The following is a 19,551-nucleotide window of genomic DNA, read 5'->3' on the forward strand; positions in this document are numbered from 1 at the left end:
GGAGACTTATCTATATTCATCCTTTCCAATATTCCCAAAACCTCTTCCCTGCATATTTCCAGGGCATCCATTCTAATTATTTGTGATTCCATATTCACATCAGCAACAGTGTCCTGTTCCTGAGTGAATACTGATGAAAAGTACTGATTTAATGTCTCTCCAATCTCCTCCGCCTCCACACACAACTTCCCACTACTATCCTTGACTGGACCGATACCTACCCTAGTCATCCTTTTATTGTTGACATACCTATAGAAAGCCTTTGGGTTTTCCCTAATCCTACCAGCTAAAGACTTTTCATGTCCCCTTCTCGCTTTTCTTAGCTCCCTCTTTAGCTCCTTCCTGGCTACCTTATAACTCTCAATCGCCCCTACTGAACCTTCACGCCTCATCTTTACATATGCCGCCTTCTTCCCTTTCACAAGGGACTCCAATTCCTTACTAAACCACGGCTGCCTCACAAGGCCCTTTTCACCATGCCTGACTGGTACATACCTATCGAGGACACGCAGTAGCTGCTCCTTGAACAATCCCCACATCTCATTAGTGTTCTTCTCTTGAAGCCTGTTTTTCCAATCCACACAACCTAAGTCATGCCTCACTGCATCATAATTTCCCTGCCCCCAGCTATAGCTCTTGCCCTGCGGCGCACGATTATCCCTCTCCATCACTAAAGTAAAAGTCACCGAGTTGTGGTCACTGTCCCCGAAGTGCTCACCTACCTCCAAGTCTAACACCTGGCCTGGTTCATTACCTAGAACCAAATCCAATATAGCCTCCCCTCTTGTTGGCCTGTCGACATATTGTGTCAGGAAACCCTCCTGCACACATTGTACAAACACCGACCCATCTAATGAACTCGAGCTATAGCTCTCCCAGTCAATATCTGGGAAGTTAAAGTCCCCCATAACAACCACCCTGCTACCTTCACTCTTTTCCTGAATCATCCTCGCAATATTATCCTCTACTTCTCTAGGACTATTAGGAGGCCTGTAGAAAACACCTAACAGGGTGACCTCACCTTTCCTATTTCTAACCTCAGCCCAAACTACCTCAGATGGCAAGTCCTCTTCCATCGTCCATTCCACTGCTGTGATACTGTCTTTGACAAGTAATGCCACGCCTCCCCCTTTTTTACCCCCATGTCTGATCCTACTAAAACATTTGAACCCTGGAACGTGCAACAGCCATTCTTGTCCCTGTTCTACCCACGTCTCTGTAATGGCCACAACATCGAAGTCCCAGGTACCAACCCACGCTGCAAGTTCACCTACCTTATTCCTTATACTTCTGGCATTGAAGTATACACACTTCAATCCTCCTTTCTGTTTACAGGCACCCTCCTTAGAGATCGCTGCATTATTCCTAACCTCCCTACACTCAAGGTCCTGTACCCTAAAGCTACAGTCCTGGTTCCCATGCCCCCGCGGAGTTAGTTTAAACCCTCCCAAAGAGCACTAGCAAACCTCCCCCCAAGGACACTGGTGCCTCTCAGGTTCAGGTGTAGCCCATCCTTTTTATAGAGGTCCCACCTTCCCCAGAAAGGACCCCAGTTGTCCAGAAACCGGAATCCCTCCCTCCTGCACCATCCCTGTAGCCACGCATTTAACTGCTCTCTCTCCCTATTCCTTGACTCTCTATCACGTGGCACGGGTAACAAACCAGAGACTACAACTCTGTTTGTTCTAACTCTGAGCTTCCAACCTAGCTCCCTGTAAGCCTGTCTGACATCCTCACCCTTCTTCCTACCTATATCGTTGGTGCCAACGTGGACCACGATCTGGGGCTGCTCCCCCTCCCCCTTAAGGACCCGGAAAACACGATCAGCGACATCACGTACCCTTGCACCTGGGAGGCAACATACCAAACGTGAGTCCCTGTCGCCCCCACAAAACCGTCTGTCTGTACCCCTCACTATCGATTTAACCTTGTAAAGGGGTTGAGAGAGCACCACACTCTTGACTACTTGTCTGAAGGCTGAGTTGGCCATAATGGATTGGGCAATTTGATTGCAGATTTAGCAAAGGCATATATCCATCATTGACAATAGATACACATTTCCTCAAAGACAGCACAGTGATCAAATTGTCTAACAGTAGTTAGTAAGTGAAGCTAAAGATAGTATTGGATTAAATGGAGAGGCTGTGAAAAATGCCTAAAAGAGGAGTGAACCTTGGAGTTATAGAAATTAGCAAAAGCTGATCAAGGAATTGATGGACAAAAAGAGATTAAAATAATGATTAAACTGACAAGAGATTTTTATAGATTGTAAGAATGTCTATCGCTAAGTTAAAAGTAAAATGATCAATGAATGTAATCTTGGATGTCGTAGAGGCATAGACAGAGGAATAAGGAAACTGCAAAAACACAAAGTGAATACTTCCTACTTGTTTTCGTGGTAGGAAGCCTAAAACCTTCCTGGAATAGTGGAGCATTAGTGGCAGGAGGAATAAGAGGAGTTGAATATTATTCATGTGGAAAAAGACTGCAGAAAGCTTCATAAGAGGGATTTGGGAATCCTCCTGTATGAATCACAAAAATCTAGCATCCAAGTTCAGCAGGTAATGAAAACATCAAATGGAGCATTTTCCTTTAGTTGAGGGCATTCAGTATAAAAATATGGACGGTTTACTATGGCCGTACATGACACCTGTCACACTGCAGGGTTAGACCCTTTCCCAAGGAATGGTATATTCACATTGGCGGTAGTTCAGTTGTTTCCATGGCTGATACCGGTTATGGAGGTGCTGTCTTAAAATAGGTTGAGTGGGTTGGACGTGTACGCATTGAAATTTAGAATAATGAGGGGTGACCTTTATTGAAACATACAGGATTCTTAGGAGACTTGACAGGATGGATGTGGAGCGGTTGATTCCCCTTGTAGGAGAGTCCAGGACCTGCAGGCATACCTTCAGAGTACGGGGTTGCCCATGCTGAACACATAAGGAGGAATTCCTTCTGAGCATTGTGAATCTGTGGAATTCTTTATCTCACAGGACTGTTGAAGCTGGGTCGTTTAGAATATTCGAGATTGGGACAAATAGTTCAGAGAAAGGCAGAAAACTGGAATTGAGGGTTATCAGATCAGCCGTGATCTCTTTGAATTGTGGAGCAGGCCTGGGCTGAATGGCCTACTTCTACTACTGTCTTATGGTCTTGTTTATCATAATGGGAATGGATTATATCAACATCCCATTCGCCATTCCAGTCAAAGCGCGCACACTTTTTTGAGGAGCTTGACAGGGTTACTGCTGGGAGGATATTTTCCCAGCACAGGATATCTTTGATATAATGGTCTCACTCTGGGTTGTGAATCTCTGAAAGTCTGTCAAAGAGTTGTGGGTGCTCAGTCAGTGAGCACACGAAAGAGAAAGATCAATCTGTATTTGGATAGTAAAGAAATTGAGAGCGAAGAGAATAGTAAGGGAATATGAAGCAGACGATCTAGCTGAATGGTGATAGGAGTTAAATGACCTGCTCCCATTTCACGCATTCTTAATTTTCAGATTCTTGATGCTAATTTGGGGTAATGAGTTGAAGCAGACATTACCATAAGGATGGCTGTTAGAGTGTGTGTGTGTCCGTGTCCTCAAGACTAGGCTGAGGGGAAAATAAATCTGGCTTGGTGAGACTGATTTAAACTCTCCAAATTACCGAAACACTCGGAAAGTCAGTCCCAGTCCATGGAGAACACGTGGGTGGAAATGTCTCAGGTGTGTGCCCTTTGGTGAAACTGCCTCCACCCAGACGCAAGCTGAGTATGTACAGATTCTTTTGTAGATTTTCAGCACCTGAGACTTTTTGGTATCATTATGAAGTGTGCTCTGGCACCAGTCGTACTGTGTTGTCCATACAAGTTATTTGCATTTTGTTTGAAAATGCAGGCACTGAACCAGGTTGTTCTCTGGGACAAGATTGTTCTTCGTGGCGATAAGACAAAATTGGATCTGAAAGATGTGAAGTCAAAATATTTCTTCTTCGATGATGGAAATGGCCTCAAGTAAGACACTTATGCCCATTTATCCGTCTCTCACTTAATGTAGCAGCTTTTGCCAAGCTGCAGTTCTTTAAAGCAGCCATAACTAATTGAATTAATGCACTTATCTGTGATGCACAAATGACTGTTAATCCCCAGTGAGGCTAAGCAAACGATTTACAGACGTCACAGGCAGGATGTGATGAGAAATATCGAACTAAAAATAAGTGTGTTAGTAAAATACAGCTCTGTCAGCATTTGAAAGCAAACTGAAGCAACAGTGAAAGGTTCTGATTGTCGCATTATCTTGTCTTTCCAGTTGAGTGCTGGCTTTGGTGTGTATGGTGTATTTATTCCTTGAGAATAAAGGAGGGGATTATGTATTTGCTTTCCTTACTATTCAGTTTGACCAAACTGACAGCACCCTCTTACAGATTGCATTTCAAATCTTGAGTAAATTGAAGTATCACAAACAATGACTATGAGCCCATGGTGAGCTAAATTTGCACTATTATGTAGATGGTGGTACAACAATGGTTGGACAATATTTGGACTGGGAGGGTGTGGTGGAAAAAGACTATGTTCTCCTGCAGAATCATTTAGCTTGATTATTGGCAGGGGGAGGGGGAGGAATGCAAAACAAAATAAACAGAAATGATGTAACTGGTTGAGATGGAATTTTCTAAAGGCTGTGAATCAGCTAAAGGAAGCATCAACACTGGGCTGCCCTTCCTTTTGACAATAACACTGTTCTGATACACTTATCACAACTTAGGTTGACACTAAGTTAGTATTGACTGTTCAGAGTTTGGGAGAAGATTTGTAGCTCGGGTGCTCATTGTTGTGGTTCTGTTCGCCGAGCTGGGAATTTGTGTTGCAGACGTTTTGTCCCCTGTCTAGGTGACATCCTCAGTGCTTGGGAGCGTCCTGTGAAGCGCTTCTGTGATGTTTCCTCCGGCATTTGTAGTGATTTGTATCTGCCGCTTCCGGTTGTCAGTTCCAGCTGACTGCTGCAGTGGCCGGTATATTGGGTCCAGGTCGATGTGTTTGTTGATAGAATCTGTGGATGAGTGCCATGCCTCTAGGAATTCCCTGGCTGTTCTCTGTTTCGTTTGCCCTATAATAGTAGTGTTGTCCCAGTCGAATTCATGTTGCTTGTCATCTGCATGTGTGGCTACTAAGGATAGCTGGTCGTGTCGTTTCGTGGCTAGTTGGTGTTCATGGGTGCGGGTTGTTAGCTGTCTTCCTGTTTGCCCTATGTAGTGTTTTGTGCAGCCCTTGCATGGGAATTTGTACACGACATTGGTTTTGCTCATGCTGGGTATCGGGTCCTTCATTCTGGTGAATTGTTGTCTGAGAGTGGCTGTTGGTTTGTGTGCTGTTATGAGTTGTAGTGGTCGCAGTAGTCTGGCCGTCAGTTCAGAAATGTATGGTAGTGTGGCTAGTCCTTTGGGTTGCAGCATGTCCTCATTCCATTGTCTTTCCCTTAGGCATCTGTTGATGAAATTGCGTGGGTATCCGTTTTTGGCGAATACCTTGTATAGTGGTGTTCTTCCTCTTTTTGCAGTTCTGGTATACTGCAGTGTGTTGTGGCCCTTTTGAATAGTGTCTTGATGCAACTTCTTTTGTGTGTGTTGGGGTGGTTGCTTTCATAGTTCAGGACTAGGTCTGTGTGTGGCTTTCCTGTATACCTTTGTGCTGAAACCACTACAAATGCCGGAGGAAACGTCACAGAAGCGCTTCACAGGAGGCTCCCAAGCACTGAGGATGTCACCTAGACAGGGGACGAAACGTTTGCAGCACAAATTCCTAGTATTGACTGTGTTTTAGGTTGCTGGAAATTGGAGTTATAGCTGGGCTTTCTGAAAATGCCTTTTTCTCAAGTTAACTCATATGCAAATGCACAAGTCTGTGTCTGTCTGTGTCTGTCTGTGTCTGTCTGTGTCTGTCTGTGTCTGTCTGTGTCTGTCTGTGTCTGTCTGTGTCTGTCTGTGTCTGTCTGTGTCTGTCTCAGAAGCTTTGAGATAAAAGTGAAATTCTTAAATGATCAATAATGTTAACTATTTTTCATCTGCCCAATGTGTGAACTAACTGTGTGAAGACAGTGAAAGCAACAAGAACATGTTGACCTAATGTCTGGTCGTTGGATTTATTAAGTTTTAAATGGAACATTAACTTTCTATTTAAACACAATCACCTGAGTTTTAAATGGACAGCTGTTAGAAAATGTACTGGGGTGGAGAAGTGAGAAAGAAAGAGATGTGTTTGAGCATCAACTCTTACGAAACAGAGGGAGAATGACGAAAGATGGGTGTAGAGAGTTGGATCAAAGTTGTTGTTCAGAGATCAGCGCCTCCTGAGCGGATTGAGGGGTAACTGCACTTGAGCAGCATCATAATCCAACACAGGTCTGACTGCCACCAAAACATTGCCCAGTCATCCGTTCTATGCTATTAACCTTCCAGCTTTAGCACATTTTTCCAGTGTGGCCATTAAGGACATGGATTATTCACATCAGTGAATCAGAAATGGATACACAAGAACACCATGTACATAACTATTAGTGGCTAGCAATAAAACTTCTACTTTTATGATTAGTTGCAATAGATTGGTCAGGTGAATTGGCCATGCTAAATTGCCCGTAGTGTTAGGTAAGGGGTAAATGTAGGGGTATGGGTGGGTTGCGCTTCGGCGGGTCGGTGTGGACTTGTTGGGCCGAAGGGCCTGTTTCCACACTGTAGGTAATCTAATCTAATTACTAATTTAGACAATGAAGCTTTCTGCCTCTGAAGTGATGAATGTAATCTTCCTAATGCTGTGACTGGTTTGAAGTGTGAGGAATGTTCAGGGAAGATCGTCTTTGTAGAGTTTGGGAAGTAAGACAGTCATTAGGAAAATACCAAATCTTTACGTAGGATGTAATGGTTTATTTGAGAGAGGGTGAAAAAAGGTTTGGTGATTTTTGAGAAACTTGGTATGAACAAGATGATATTTGTTTGCTCTTCAAGGCAAGGGCTCCGATTGGATACGTGCTATCCAGGTTGTAGTGAAATCTGTATGTTTGTTACACTTGTAGGGGCCTTCAGTTTTAACAGCTAATGTCTATTGCTGGAATTTTTAGATTCCTTCTAAAATTAGACTAAATTGGTTAGCTGTTGGTAGCATTGTCAAAGCCTTAATACAGGACTTCTCAAAGTGGGGGGTGGCAGGAGTAGTTGGTAGTGATATTTGTGCAAAGAAGGGTCAGGATCTCACATGGAGTCACGAGCAGGTATTTTGGGGTCCTGAGGTAGCAGCTGAGTTACCACAGCTGTACTCCTGTCCATGCAGTTCTCATGTGGGTTGTGATATTTTTTTCAAGCTTCAATATTATAAGGATTTGGGATTTCGGAATCCTGTTTCTACTATTTCTTACTCAGTTTAATAAACTTTTTTTTAATGTACATCAAAGCAGACTCCCTGTGTTAATTTTTTAGCAGATTTTTTTTTGTTAAAGCAGCCTGTAATGTGGTTAAATCCACAAAAAAAATGAACCCTGCCACTGCTAGTTTGTATCCCTTGGTCCATGCTGTGTTACTTAGTTGCTCTTGGCCAGGACTATTGCACTGACTCTGAACTGTGATCCAGGGAAAGTCAGGCAGGGGCTAAAGCAACAGGAATTCACATTTCTTCATCCAGTGAATCATTTTGGGAAAATGCACGTGTGAAATAATATTTGAAGATCCATATTGCACCATCCTAAATAACTGACCTTTGCTGTGTGAACCAATGACATGATGTAATATCAGTGCTGTTTCCCATCAGTGAAAGTACATCCCTGGGAGAGTCTTTACAGAGAGGTAGTAGGCAATGATGTTAGATCAAATGTTCATTCATTAATGCTGAAGTGCCATCAAGGTCCTGTAGCGGTGACATTGTAGAATTTTAAAATTTCCAAAACCTCGAGCTGATTTCTACTGACGCTGTTGATTCCCAATCCTATTTGTAAATCCGTTTTAGCTAATGTTTGGATAGAAATGTATGTGGATGACTAGTTCCAGAACTGGCAACTCGTGAAACATTTCATGACACAGGTTGAAAATGATTCCGTTTGGGTACACCACAGCACTGGCAAAAGTCTTGTGTTCATTGAAATTCTTTTTTGAGGAGAAGGAAGATCAGCCTCCTGAGGGAGAAAAGAATAAAAAGTCACCATGGATTTAAATGAGGAAAGACAAGAGAAGGCTCAATTGGAACGTTGGCACGATATGGAAATACTAGGCAAACTGCCCTGTTTGCCGTGTTATCCAATGTAAATTTGTTTGTGTAAATAATACCACTTGAACAATGGTTCAGTGGCTAGCACTGCTGCCCCACAGTGCCAGGGGCCCAGGTTCAATTCCAGCCTTCAGCAGCTTTCTGTGTGAGTTCCCTCTGGTGCTCTGGTTTCCTCCCATAGTCCAAAGATGTGCAAGTTAGGTGAATTGGCCTTGCTAAATTGCCCATATCGTCCAGGGATATGCTGCATAAGTGGATTAGCCATGGGTTTCCAGAGATTTGGTGGGATGGTCTCAGTGTGGACTTGATGGGCAGAATGGCCTGCTTCCACACTATATAGGGAACTGCACCTCCCTGCTTTTTGTCTACATTACTTAACATGTTCCTTAAAACTTACTTTTCAGAGGAGATTCAGGATTTGTCTTCTGAAGATAGATTGAGCAGGTCATAATTTGAAGATGAGATGTAGCGGATTTAAAACTGAGATGAGGAGAAATTGCTTTTGTCAGGGTCTTTAATCTGAGGGCTTCATAACCTGAGTGTTGTGAATGCTGGGGTATTGAGTAAATTTGAGGAGATACAGAATTTTGCTTAGTAACAATTGAAAGGCTGTGGCGAGCAGGCAGGAAAATGGCGTTAAGGCTGGAGATGATATCAGCCACAATCGTATTAAAGGTGGAAAATGTGCTTGCTTCCACCTGACAAAGGAGCAACACTCTGAAAGCTTGTGATTTGTTGTGGTTCTGTTCGCCGAGCTGGGAATTTGTGTTGCAGACGTTTCGTCCCCTGTCTAGGTGACATCCTCAGTGCTTGGGAACCGCCTGTGAAGCGCTTCTGTGATCTTTCCTCCAGCATTTGTAGTGGTTCAAATCTGCCGCTTCCGGTTGTCAGTTCCAACTGTCCGCTGCAGTGGTCGGTATATTGGGTCCAGGTCGATGTGTTTGTTGATAGAATCTGTGGATGAGTGCCATGCCTCTAGGAATTCCCTGGCTGTTCTGTTTGGCTTGTCCTATAATAGTAGTGGTATCCCAGTCAAATTCATGTTGCTTATCATCTGCGTGTGTGGCTACTAAGGATAGCTGGTCGTGTCGTTTTGTGGCTAGTTGGTGTTCATGGATGCGGATCGTTAGCTGTCTTCCTGTTTGTCCTATGTAGTGTTTTGTGCAGCCCTTGCATGGGATTTTGTACACTACATTGGTTTTGCTCATGCTGGGTATCGGGTAGTTCAGGACTTGTCCTGAAGTCCTGAACTATGAAAGCAACCACCCCAACACACGCACAAGAAGTTGCATCAAGACACTGTTCAAAAGGGCCACAACACACTGCAGGAGACCAGAACTGTAAAAAGAGGAAGAAGAACACCTCTACAATGTATTCGCCAAAAACGGATACCCATGCAATTTCATCAACAGATGCCTAAGGGAAAGACAATGGAACGAGGACATGCTGCAACCCAAAGGACTAGCCACACTATCATACATCAAGAGCATTTCTGAACTGACAGCCAGACGACTGCGACCACTAGGATCCATAACAGCACACAAACCAACAGCCACTCTCAGACAACAACTCACCAGAACAAAGGACCCGATACCCAGCATGAGCAAAACCAATGTAGTGTACAAAATCCCATGCAAGGACTGCACAAAACACTACATAGGACAAACAGGAAGACAGCTAACAACCCGCATCCATGAACACCAACTAGCCACAAAACGACACGCCCAGCTATCCTTAGTAGCCACACACGCAGATGATAAGCAACATGAATTTGACTGGGACAACACTACTATTATAGGACAAGCCAAACAGAACAGCCAGGGAACTCCTAGAGGCATGGCACTCATCCACAGATTCAATCAATAAGCACATCGACCTGGACCCAATATACCGACCACTGCAGCGGACAGCTGGAACTGACAACCGGAAGCGGCAGAGACAAACCACTACAAATGCCAGAGGAAAGATCACAGAAGTGCTTCACAGGAGGCTCCCAAGCACTGAGGATGTCACCTAGACAGGGGACGAAACGTCTGCAACGCAAATTCCCAGCTCGCAAACGGAACCACAACAACGAGCACCCGAGCTACAAATCTTCTCTCAAGCTTTTGAGCTTGTAATTTCAACTAAACATGTTTTGGGCTACAACCTGGTGTCATGAGACTTCTGACTTTGTCCACCCCAGTCCAACACTGGCACCCCCACATCATGGCTACTTTGATCAAGTTATGATTATCTGCCCTAATATGAATTTGTTTGCAGCTCAGTGTCAAATTTTGTTTTAATTGTTCAGTGATGTGCCATGGATCATATATTACTCTGAAGATGTTTCTGTAATATTTGTTGTAAAGGTTATTCAAAGTGAAAAAGATTTATTTTCAAACTAATTGCTTGGTCTTTCTTGTCAAATACTCTTAAAGCTCACTAGACTTCATAACTTACAATAGCTCCAAATTGCAGTTAAATAGCACAACATCCTAAAGTGCTTTTACAGGAATATAATCAGATTAAAATTGTCCAAGAGGTAGCTTTAAGGACTGATTTATCAGGAAGAGTTAGCAGAAGTTAAGGATGGGATTTCCGATCTGGGGTAGAGGTGCCTGAAGGCATACTGCCATTTGCAGGGGTGAGAAAGTGTGGATGTACAAGCTGCCAGAATTGGTAGGGCACGGTGTTCCTCAGGGGTGATAGGGCTAGACCAGGGAAGGACAAGAATATGGAGAAAAGTTGGGTAGTAACTCATCAATGTACATATGTAAATGATTATGTTGTCCCATTGACGCATTACTTATACAGTTGACATTTTCTTTTGACAGGGGTAATGAAAACATCACTTTAACTCTGTCCTGGAATGTGGTTCCAAATGCTGGGATTCTGCCTCTTGTAACGGGTACAGGCCACATTTCTGCCGCTTTTCCAGATTCCTATGAGATGACAAAGAACTATTGAACTTTTGACTAATTTCCTTTTGTTATATTACCTTTTATTGTTGTAATTTGAAACTCATAACTTGGAACATATTTTTATATCCAAATATCATGTCTGTGTGGCTGGGGTGAAAATAAATCTGCGAATTCACCCAAGTGAAAAGAAAATGGGTGACAGTTTTGTATTTTTTGTAACAGGCGCGCAAGAAATCCTTTTGCATTGTAATGCTTGTGTCCAGATTCAATTCCCATTATGTAACTGAGATGGATTGCACTTGTTGTGGGAGGTGTTGGACAGATTTATTTCTGTGCACTTCAGTTCCTATAATCTCCCAACCTCCAAGTCTAGGAAACACTTTCTCCCTCTAGTGTTCAATTGTTCATAACCCACATTGGCAATACTGTAGACTGTTTGCAACATGAGTTCCAAACAATTTCTTTTCCAAAGCCAAAACTCATGTTATGACTTTGCCAGCCATTAAGTATATTGAGAAGGGAGAGAACTCAGTCTCAACTGTGCTTTCTCTGCTTCCCCAGCCCTGACCAAAACAAAAGGCCACCTTGACTCATCCTTGAAGAAAATGACTGCTTTCTTAATAATTATGGTACTTGGTAATTCCTCCTCTAACTAACTTCTCAAACTCTAGTCTAAAGCTGTAAGAGGTCTCTGTTTATTCAAGCAGGGTCAAGATTTTCTTTTTACAATAAAACAAAATTGAATCCTATTCCTCAAATACAGATGGGCTGTTTTATTTCAGGACTGGTTGCATTTTTCTTTGCATATTAACAACGCAGTAAATTGAAGCAGGTGTATTTATATTGAGCAATTGGAAGGCATTAATTGCTGGAGTCTGAACTTTGTTTGTATCTGACAGCACAGCAGCTTTTATACTGTTTAATTACTGTGAATTGCAATGTACCGATTCTGTGGAACAGAATATATTAGTATATTTTGTGCTTTTTATTTGATGATTAGTCAGATTGCGTGGATGTCAATAAATATAGATACCTGAGCCTGAGGAAGATTTTTAAACTGATTAAAGTTAGGCTGACTGTACTAGCGTAGAAAGTTTGTTTTTGAATAAAGGGGTTTGTTGTCATTTTGTCTGTGAGCAGTTAAGCGGTCATGGTTTTTTTTTTCCTTTATTGCCCCCTTCCTTCCCCATAAATGTATAAATTAAAGGAACACCAATGCATAACATGCCATCTGCCATTTTACCTAATAGCTTTGCAATTTGGACTGACTAGACATTGAGGTTGCATATGTGTTCTTCATGCTTTTAGTTTAGTCAGTGTTCAAATGCCCGACAATTTTAGTGACACTGTAGTAACACCGGAAATCAGATAAGCAATACATTATATTGCATGCAATTTGTTCCTGAAGCACATCATCTTGTTTTTCCGGGTTCCCGTGGAGATACGATAAGACGTTCTAAAAATAATTACAACCTAACACAATGAGATGCTTTCCACATTTTCTTCTCCAAAATAAATTTTACAATTCGAATTCCAATTGTGAATGGTATACGCTGTGAGGTTTGACCAGTAGACAGCAAATATGGCAGTTGCTTGACCTGGTTTGTATATGTTGACAACAGCTTGTGATTGGAATTCTAGTAATGTTCTTTCTTGTCCTGTTAGCAAGGTGGTTTATCACCTGAGCATGCTTATTCGAGATAAGCAACTTAACATTTGATGGAAGCCTGAGTATTATTATTTGAGGCTGGGAGTTGAGCCAGAATTTTCAAGCCCATCACATCTATTCCACTATGTTGCTGGTAATTATCTTGTTTATCTCAGTTTATTTCTACCTGTAGTCTTGAAGCGTATGCAAGCCAATTTTGTGAGGGAACACTGAATTCTGACTTGAGAGCAGATTCACATTTTGGTATGGTTTACACAGCTTTTCTACATTTAAGATGCCTTTTGGGGACTGGACTTTCATGGGATTACAGGCCACTTTTGCACATAATGTTCCTTCAGAACATTTCCTACAGGAAAAGAAATCCTCATGTTAACTCTGTTCTTTAAAAAAGTTAGCTGAAAATGACCGTTTGTTATTGCAATCTATTACAAAGAAGATTGCATAGCAGTTTGAAAGACATCTGCTATTTTTCTTAAGAACGTTAAAGGAACTTAAACCAAAGGAGCGTTCAAATAATTACTCTTCAGGAAAAACAGGTACAGGAAGATGCGTTTAAACAGTCATGAAAATTTGTATGGCTGTGGTACATGCAACTTCAGAATCTTTGGAGAAGAAAGGAACTGGTCGCAGGAGTCTTCAGTCTATTTTCTGAGAGAAAGTTCAAAAACTTTTATTTGAGGTACATGACCAGATTCTGTCTTGATGCCAAAAGAGAGAAACATTGCTGCAAGCTTCATAGGGACAATTTTTGATTTGTTCTGCAAGAAGCTGCCTTCGGTTGTAATAGTTTTGGCTTTCTGATCACCACCTTTCACCCAATTTTAATATGTCAAACTGTGGAATTACTATTTTTTTGGTTAAGTTGTTTGTACTCCTTAAACTCAAATGAGAGAAATATTATTAACTGATCTACCAATCAATGTTAGAGTGTGAACATCATTTTGAGATTGAGCCACTATTTTTGACACCAGGTTTATCATGTAGTGCAGTAATTGCCTTCTACATTTGTAAAACTGGTTTAAGAGCATGTGTCAACCATTAAATTAATTCTTGTACATGCAAGTCTTCACCATAAGGTGTCAGTCTGTCCCCTTTCCTTCGATGGGCAATATATTTATTTGTTGTTAAGTACTGTCTGGGAGTATAAATTAATTTAATATGCAATGTTCTGGCAAAAATATTGTCTGTTAACAGATTACTTGTCTGAATCTATAATTTTGTACATTATATGCTAAGAGAAGGAAATGTTTTGACTTTATTCGTTGTTTCAGTGATCTGGCAATACAGTAATTGCACATGCTAAATTTCCTACAAATGTCTTTTTTTTCATCATGAATATATTAAAGTGTCAGTTTTGGTTTATTTATTGCTGTTGGGTACAACATTTTGAAGCAGTTATTGAAGGTGACAGTACCAAAAGTAACAAACTTTGGTTTTCTGCAGGAAAAACCTTTTCAAAGTTACACAGCACCCAACAATATTAATGGGTTTGTGGGTCACGTGCAACTTCTGAAATATGCAATTAAAAAATTTTTATTTCCTTCTATTTTACTGTCTGATTAATCCATTTGTGTCAGTGTGCATACATAATGTTTTTCCTTTTTAGGATCTGCACATTGAACTGCGCCACATCAACTTCAATTAAACTCTATCATCTTTGGCATAGGTTAAACACAGGAGATTGTTACGGGCTCTCACTCAGCAGGGTGTTCTTGCCCTGACCAAGGCGAAGGGCTCTCCACATAACTGGAATTTTTCCTTCCAGTTCCCCCCACAACTTGGTGTGCCATTTCACGCTGAGTGCTCAAACTGACAAACAGTGTTGATAACCTAAAGTACCATATCATGAAGCATCCTAAAATAATTGTAATGTGCGTGCAATATATAGCCAGCTGGCTTTGATTTGAATAGATCCCAAAGGTAATGAGACAAATGGCATTAGTTACACCATTAACTTTTATCTTTCCTGTTTTCTCTTTTTTTCATAAGTTGCATTTGATTTTTGCCTTAGCAAAATGTAGGGGCTATTGGGGCGAAAAAAACTAAAATCAACACCTCAATTGCTTCACTTTAAATACTTGCAAAGGTTTCAGTTGCCAAATTTGCTGATAGCACAAAGGTAGGAAAGTAAGTAGTGAGGAGGACGTAGGGAGATTGCAAAAGGTAAGTGGGCAAAAATCTGGTCATTACGTATAATAGGCAAAATTGTGAAATTATCCATTTTGTCAAGAAGAATTTTTAAAAAGTCTTAATTAACCTGCATTTTATATGCTGTGAAATGGTTCTAAGTGATATTTTCTGATTTTCATCATTTCAGGAAATTAATTTTTCATTGTGATATTATATTTGATATTGTATCCAGCTGTAGTCATTGTAATAATTCTTGCTGAATGTGATCTATAACCGTGTCCAATAGAAACTTTTGAAACTCCATGGGCAGCATTTGTTATTTGTCCGCCTGACACTGGACTCCTGAAACACTGCTCGATCAACTCGGAACCCAGTAATGGCAGGAGGCACCCACGAGGGCAAAGGGAGTGGCCAGGGATGTTCACGCAGCATGCCTGAAGAGATCAGGTATTCCCATCAATTTGCAAGGGAGTCCCTGGTTTGGGCCTCAACCAAAATATAGAGAGTTTGTTTTGAGAAAGTGGCCAGAGACCAGCGTCAACACATTGCAAGGTATTTTGGTTATTCCAACAAACGTACCTGACCTTGCAAGGACTGTGTAGCAGATTCTGGATCAGTGGTGCTGGAAGAGCACCGCAGTTCAGGCAGCATCCAAAGTGCAGCGAAATCGACGTTTCGGGCAAAAGCGCTTCATCAGGAATAAAGATTTTACCTGTATGTAGCAGTGTCTGTATCTCCTGTCTTGGGACAAGCTAACCTAGAGTGAAGGAAATTTATCCTTCATCTTGAAGAATTATGCAACGTTTGTTTAGTTGAAAACAACGCACCTGATGCATGTAAATATACTTTATGTATATCAATCTAAGTTGTACTTCCTAACATTTAAATCAAGAGCACCATGGTTTTTTTTTAAAAGAAACTAACTTCCTGTGATTTGTCATCACTTTACTATCAAATGCACCAAAACATTATATCAGTGTTGAGATTACTTTCAGATTTCCAACATGTTGCTGGCTACCACTGATGTACAGTGGTAGCTGTGGTACAGATGCTTTGTCGCATTATTGCAAAAACTGTGGCATTGATTAAATACTTAAACTAGGGTATGGATGCAACCTTATGTAGTGTGATTTGTTTTAACAGCCAGCCTCCAATGAGAGATGATTGACATCACAGACATATATCTCCTCTGCATTCATGTGATCTTTCATAAAAAGTGCTACATTTGTACTTGGTGGCGTTTTGTCATCCTTTTGTTCCGGTCTAATTAATTAAATTGCTGGTCAGAGGTATACACTGCCAATATACCGATAATGAAGATTTTCCTTCAGCTGTCACATTGTGAAGATGGGTGTTGTCTGCATCCTTCAGTGCCCATTAAGGATGTCCCAAAAGGGAAAGGAGTCTGAGAGGATTTCTCTTCTGCGTCTCCTCACCTAACTATCCTAAGGGCTATATAGTCTTAATGTTGAACAGTATCACCAGTCAAGTGGCAGCTGTATCGGTGTGACACATCAACCCATAGAACATCACAACAGCACAATTGTTTTGTTCAACAGTGCAATTTTAATGAGAGATTGAAACACTTTTATATGCTGTTGTCAAATGTTAGATTAAATCTTAAATCCACAGTTTTCACCTTTTGAAAGCATTCCAATCTGTCCTAGATTAAATAGGGCTGCCTGATGAGCCTTTTGAATATTTAGGCTAAAACAAACGTTGATTTTTTTTTCCCCCCCTCCTGTGATGATGTGTTTGTTTGGGGGATGGTGTAGACTGTGAAAAAGATAGGGCCCCATGGTGGAACAGGTCTCTGACATATTCCCAGCCCTAGGCGCTGTTTGTCAGAGCTGGAATGTGGACCAACTGGCTGTAATGCAGGCACCCCATACATCAACTAGTAGACTAACTCAGAGTAATTTTACTTGCTGGTGTTTTTCCACTGGCAAAGTTATCCTTCCACCACCGCGAGGTAGGAAGGCTGCTGTTTTAGTGAAGGCGATTTCCCAGCAATATTCTGGAGCCTCCTCAAAGCCAGAGATTCCCAAACCACAGACCCATTACAGCTCACTCTCACATTGTGCTTATGTCACTAGACTACTTTATTCATTCATGGGTTGTGGATGTCACTCGCTCGACCAGCATTTATTGCCCAGCCCTAATTACCCAGAGGGCAGTAGGAGTCAACCATTAGTAATACAAAGGTAGGAACACAAAAGAAAATGGTTAAGCAATCTCAGCTGGTCAGATTGTATCAGTGGAATAGGCTAGGTTTTCAGACCTGAACCAATAGATGTGGTGCTGGCAAAACACAGCTGGTCAGAGCATCCAAGGAGCAGGAGAATTGACATTTCGGGTGTAAGAGATTATGCCCGAAATGTTAATTCTCCTGCTCCTCGGATGTGGTGCTTTTCCAGCAGCATACTCTTCGCCTCTGACCTCCAGCATCTGCAGTCCTTACTTGCTCTTAGGTTCTGAGTGCTAATGCACTCTGCCTCTGAGACAACATACAAACCCCCAAGCACAAGACCAGGCCACAGGGCCCTCCTAACCTGCTCAGCAGGGTCATGGCAGATCGGATTTTCGATATTCTGGCATATCCTGATAATCTCTCATCTCTTCATTGTCAAGAATCTGTCGTCTTCTGCCTTTAAAAATGGAAAGATCCTGAATCACTGTTGTGGAATTCCAAGAACACTCAACCATCGGCAAAATTTTTTTTCTAATTCAGTTTAAACCATGATCCTAAGTTTTAGATTCTTCCACGTGATGAAATATACTCTCCACAGGCAACTGCCCATCTGCTTCAATTAAGTCACCTCTGACTTGTCCAGATTCCAGAGGCGACAGGCCCAGCCTGTGTAGCCTTTCCTCATAAGGCAATCCACTGATTTCAGATATTAGTCTAGTAAACCTTCTTTGAACTGTTTCCAATTCGTTAACATCTTTCTGTAAGTACGGTGACTAATACACAATCATCTGGATGCAGTCTCACCAATGCTCAGTATAACTGCAGCACAACTTCCCTCGTCTTGCAGTCATTTTCCATCACTATAAAATATAATGTTCCATTTGTTTTTGAGATTGCTTATTGAAAAGGGATTTGTTATTGGCCAGCAGCAGCTGCTACCCTACCAGTCTTCAGTAAGAAGGGGGTGGGGGTGAGGTGGGTGGGAGTGCGAACCTTGCAGGAACTAGACCTGTGACCACATGTAGGCTCCTTGAGACCAGACAAATTGCGGGTTCCTCAGTACACATTTCTCTTTGCACATCTTCTGCAGCGCCGGGTCCTAGGTGGCTTTTCTGAGCTATGGTTCAAATTCAAGCATTTCTTCCTTGACCGTGGATTTCTGCCTCTTTGCCAACCCTTTTATGTACTGCTGACAGAAGACGTTGAGGTTGTAACAATTACTCATTTGCTCACCTGAGTTAAGGATTACCTAATTATCAGTGGTGCAGGATAGGCCATGAGAGAGTCTTAAGAGGCACCCTTGTAACAAAATGTAAATGCTTGCCTGGTACTAGTTAGTGCAGGGTACGTTGACTAGTTAGGCATAATTACAAAGGTTGTCAGGAGCCAGAGATGACATGTCAGTAGGGACATCTTCTCAATTTAAGGTTTGCGCAGTATCATCAGACTAGCTGGAGCTCAATGCAGCTACGTTAACTCTTTCAGACCACTGCCTTAAACTACCACCCTAGCTGTCTGATAACAGAGGTGGGGATAGCTCAGTTGATTGAGTGGCTCCTGTACAATGCAGAGTGATTCAATTACAGGGGTTCAATTCCTACAATGGCTGATGTCACCATGAAGGTCCCACTTTCTTGACCTCATCTGATATTTGGTGATGCTCAGGTTTAACCACCACCAGTTTGTCTATCTAACGAGAGAGCAGCTCCATGAGGGATGGGTTAGTTGGTGAGCTAAACTAGCATCCTGACAGAGGTGTACTCCATTTTGTAAAATTTAATAAGCATTCCAGATTTAGCTCTAAAATGTAGTCAGAAATTCTCCCCTGTGGTTATAAGTGGCAGTACAGTGGTTGGCACAGTATCAGAATTGCACCATCTTGTTCTAGTATGGACATGCAGCATGATGCATGGGTTTCATTCTGGCAATGTTGACAGTATTTAACAGGGCTTAGCTCATTATCACTGTCAAATCTCCTGCCTTAAAGTGACTATGTCAAATCCACGTTAATCTGCACACAACATTAATCTTCATTGTTTTGCCTAAGGACTTGAAAATTCCTCTGAAGATGTAAACACAAAATAACAGCATTTTTGCTAACAAGTCATGACTGCCCTCAGCACAACCAGTGCATTGTATTTTCGAACAGGAAACACAAACTTGCTTGAGGTATGTTGAACATATTAATAGAAAGCAGCCATTTATCTGTCAGCTTTATAAAGTGATCTTTCATCATTATAAGTTTATTCAGCATGCAGCATAATATGCTGCATGCTGAAAATTGCAAAGGAATGCCTGAGAGTGTTTATTCATTTTGAAGGATTGAGTTAGACATTTTTCATTATTTTTTTCATCCTCTGACTTAACTGAAACTGACTTTTATATAACGAAAATTTGTGGATTTTTAAATAATGAATGACTTTCA

General features: G+C 41.7%; 1 protein-coding gene across 1 annotated transcript in view; it reads left to right on the forward strand.

Moving 5' to 3' along the window:
• spcs3 (signal peptidase complex subunit 3) overlaps positions 1–11,885 on the forward strand; it is a 30,632-nt gene extending 18,747 nt beyond the window's left edge. The window contains exons 4-5 of the mRNA XM_060835040.1: positions 3,885–4,000; positions 11,050–11,885. Of these exons, the coding sequence (XP_060691023.1) occupies positions 3,885–4,000; positions 11,050–11,182 (249 nt within the window). The 3' untranslated portion in view covers positions 11,183–11,885. The remainder of the gene's footprint in view (positions 1–3,884; positions 4,001–11,049) is intronic.
• Positions 11,886–19,551: the final 7,666 nt, after the last annotated feature.

The sequence above is a fragment of the Hemiscyllium ocellatum genome, chromosome 2 (assembly GCF_020745735.1).
Source record: "Hemiscyllium ocellatum isolate sHemOce1 chromosome 2, sHemOce1.pat.X.cur, whole genome shotgun sequence".
Lineage (NCBI taxonomy): Eukaryota > Metazoa > Chordata > Chondrichthyes > Orectolobiformes > Hemiscylliidae > Hemiscyllium > Hemiscyllium ocellatum.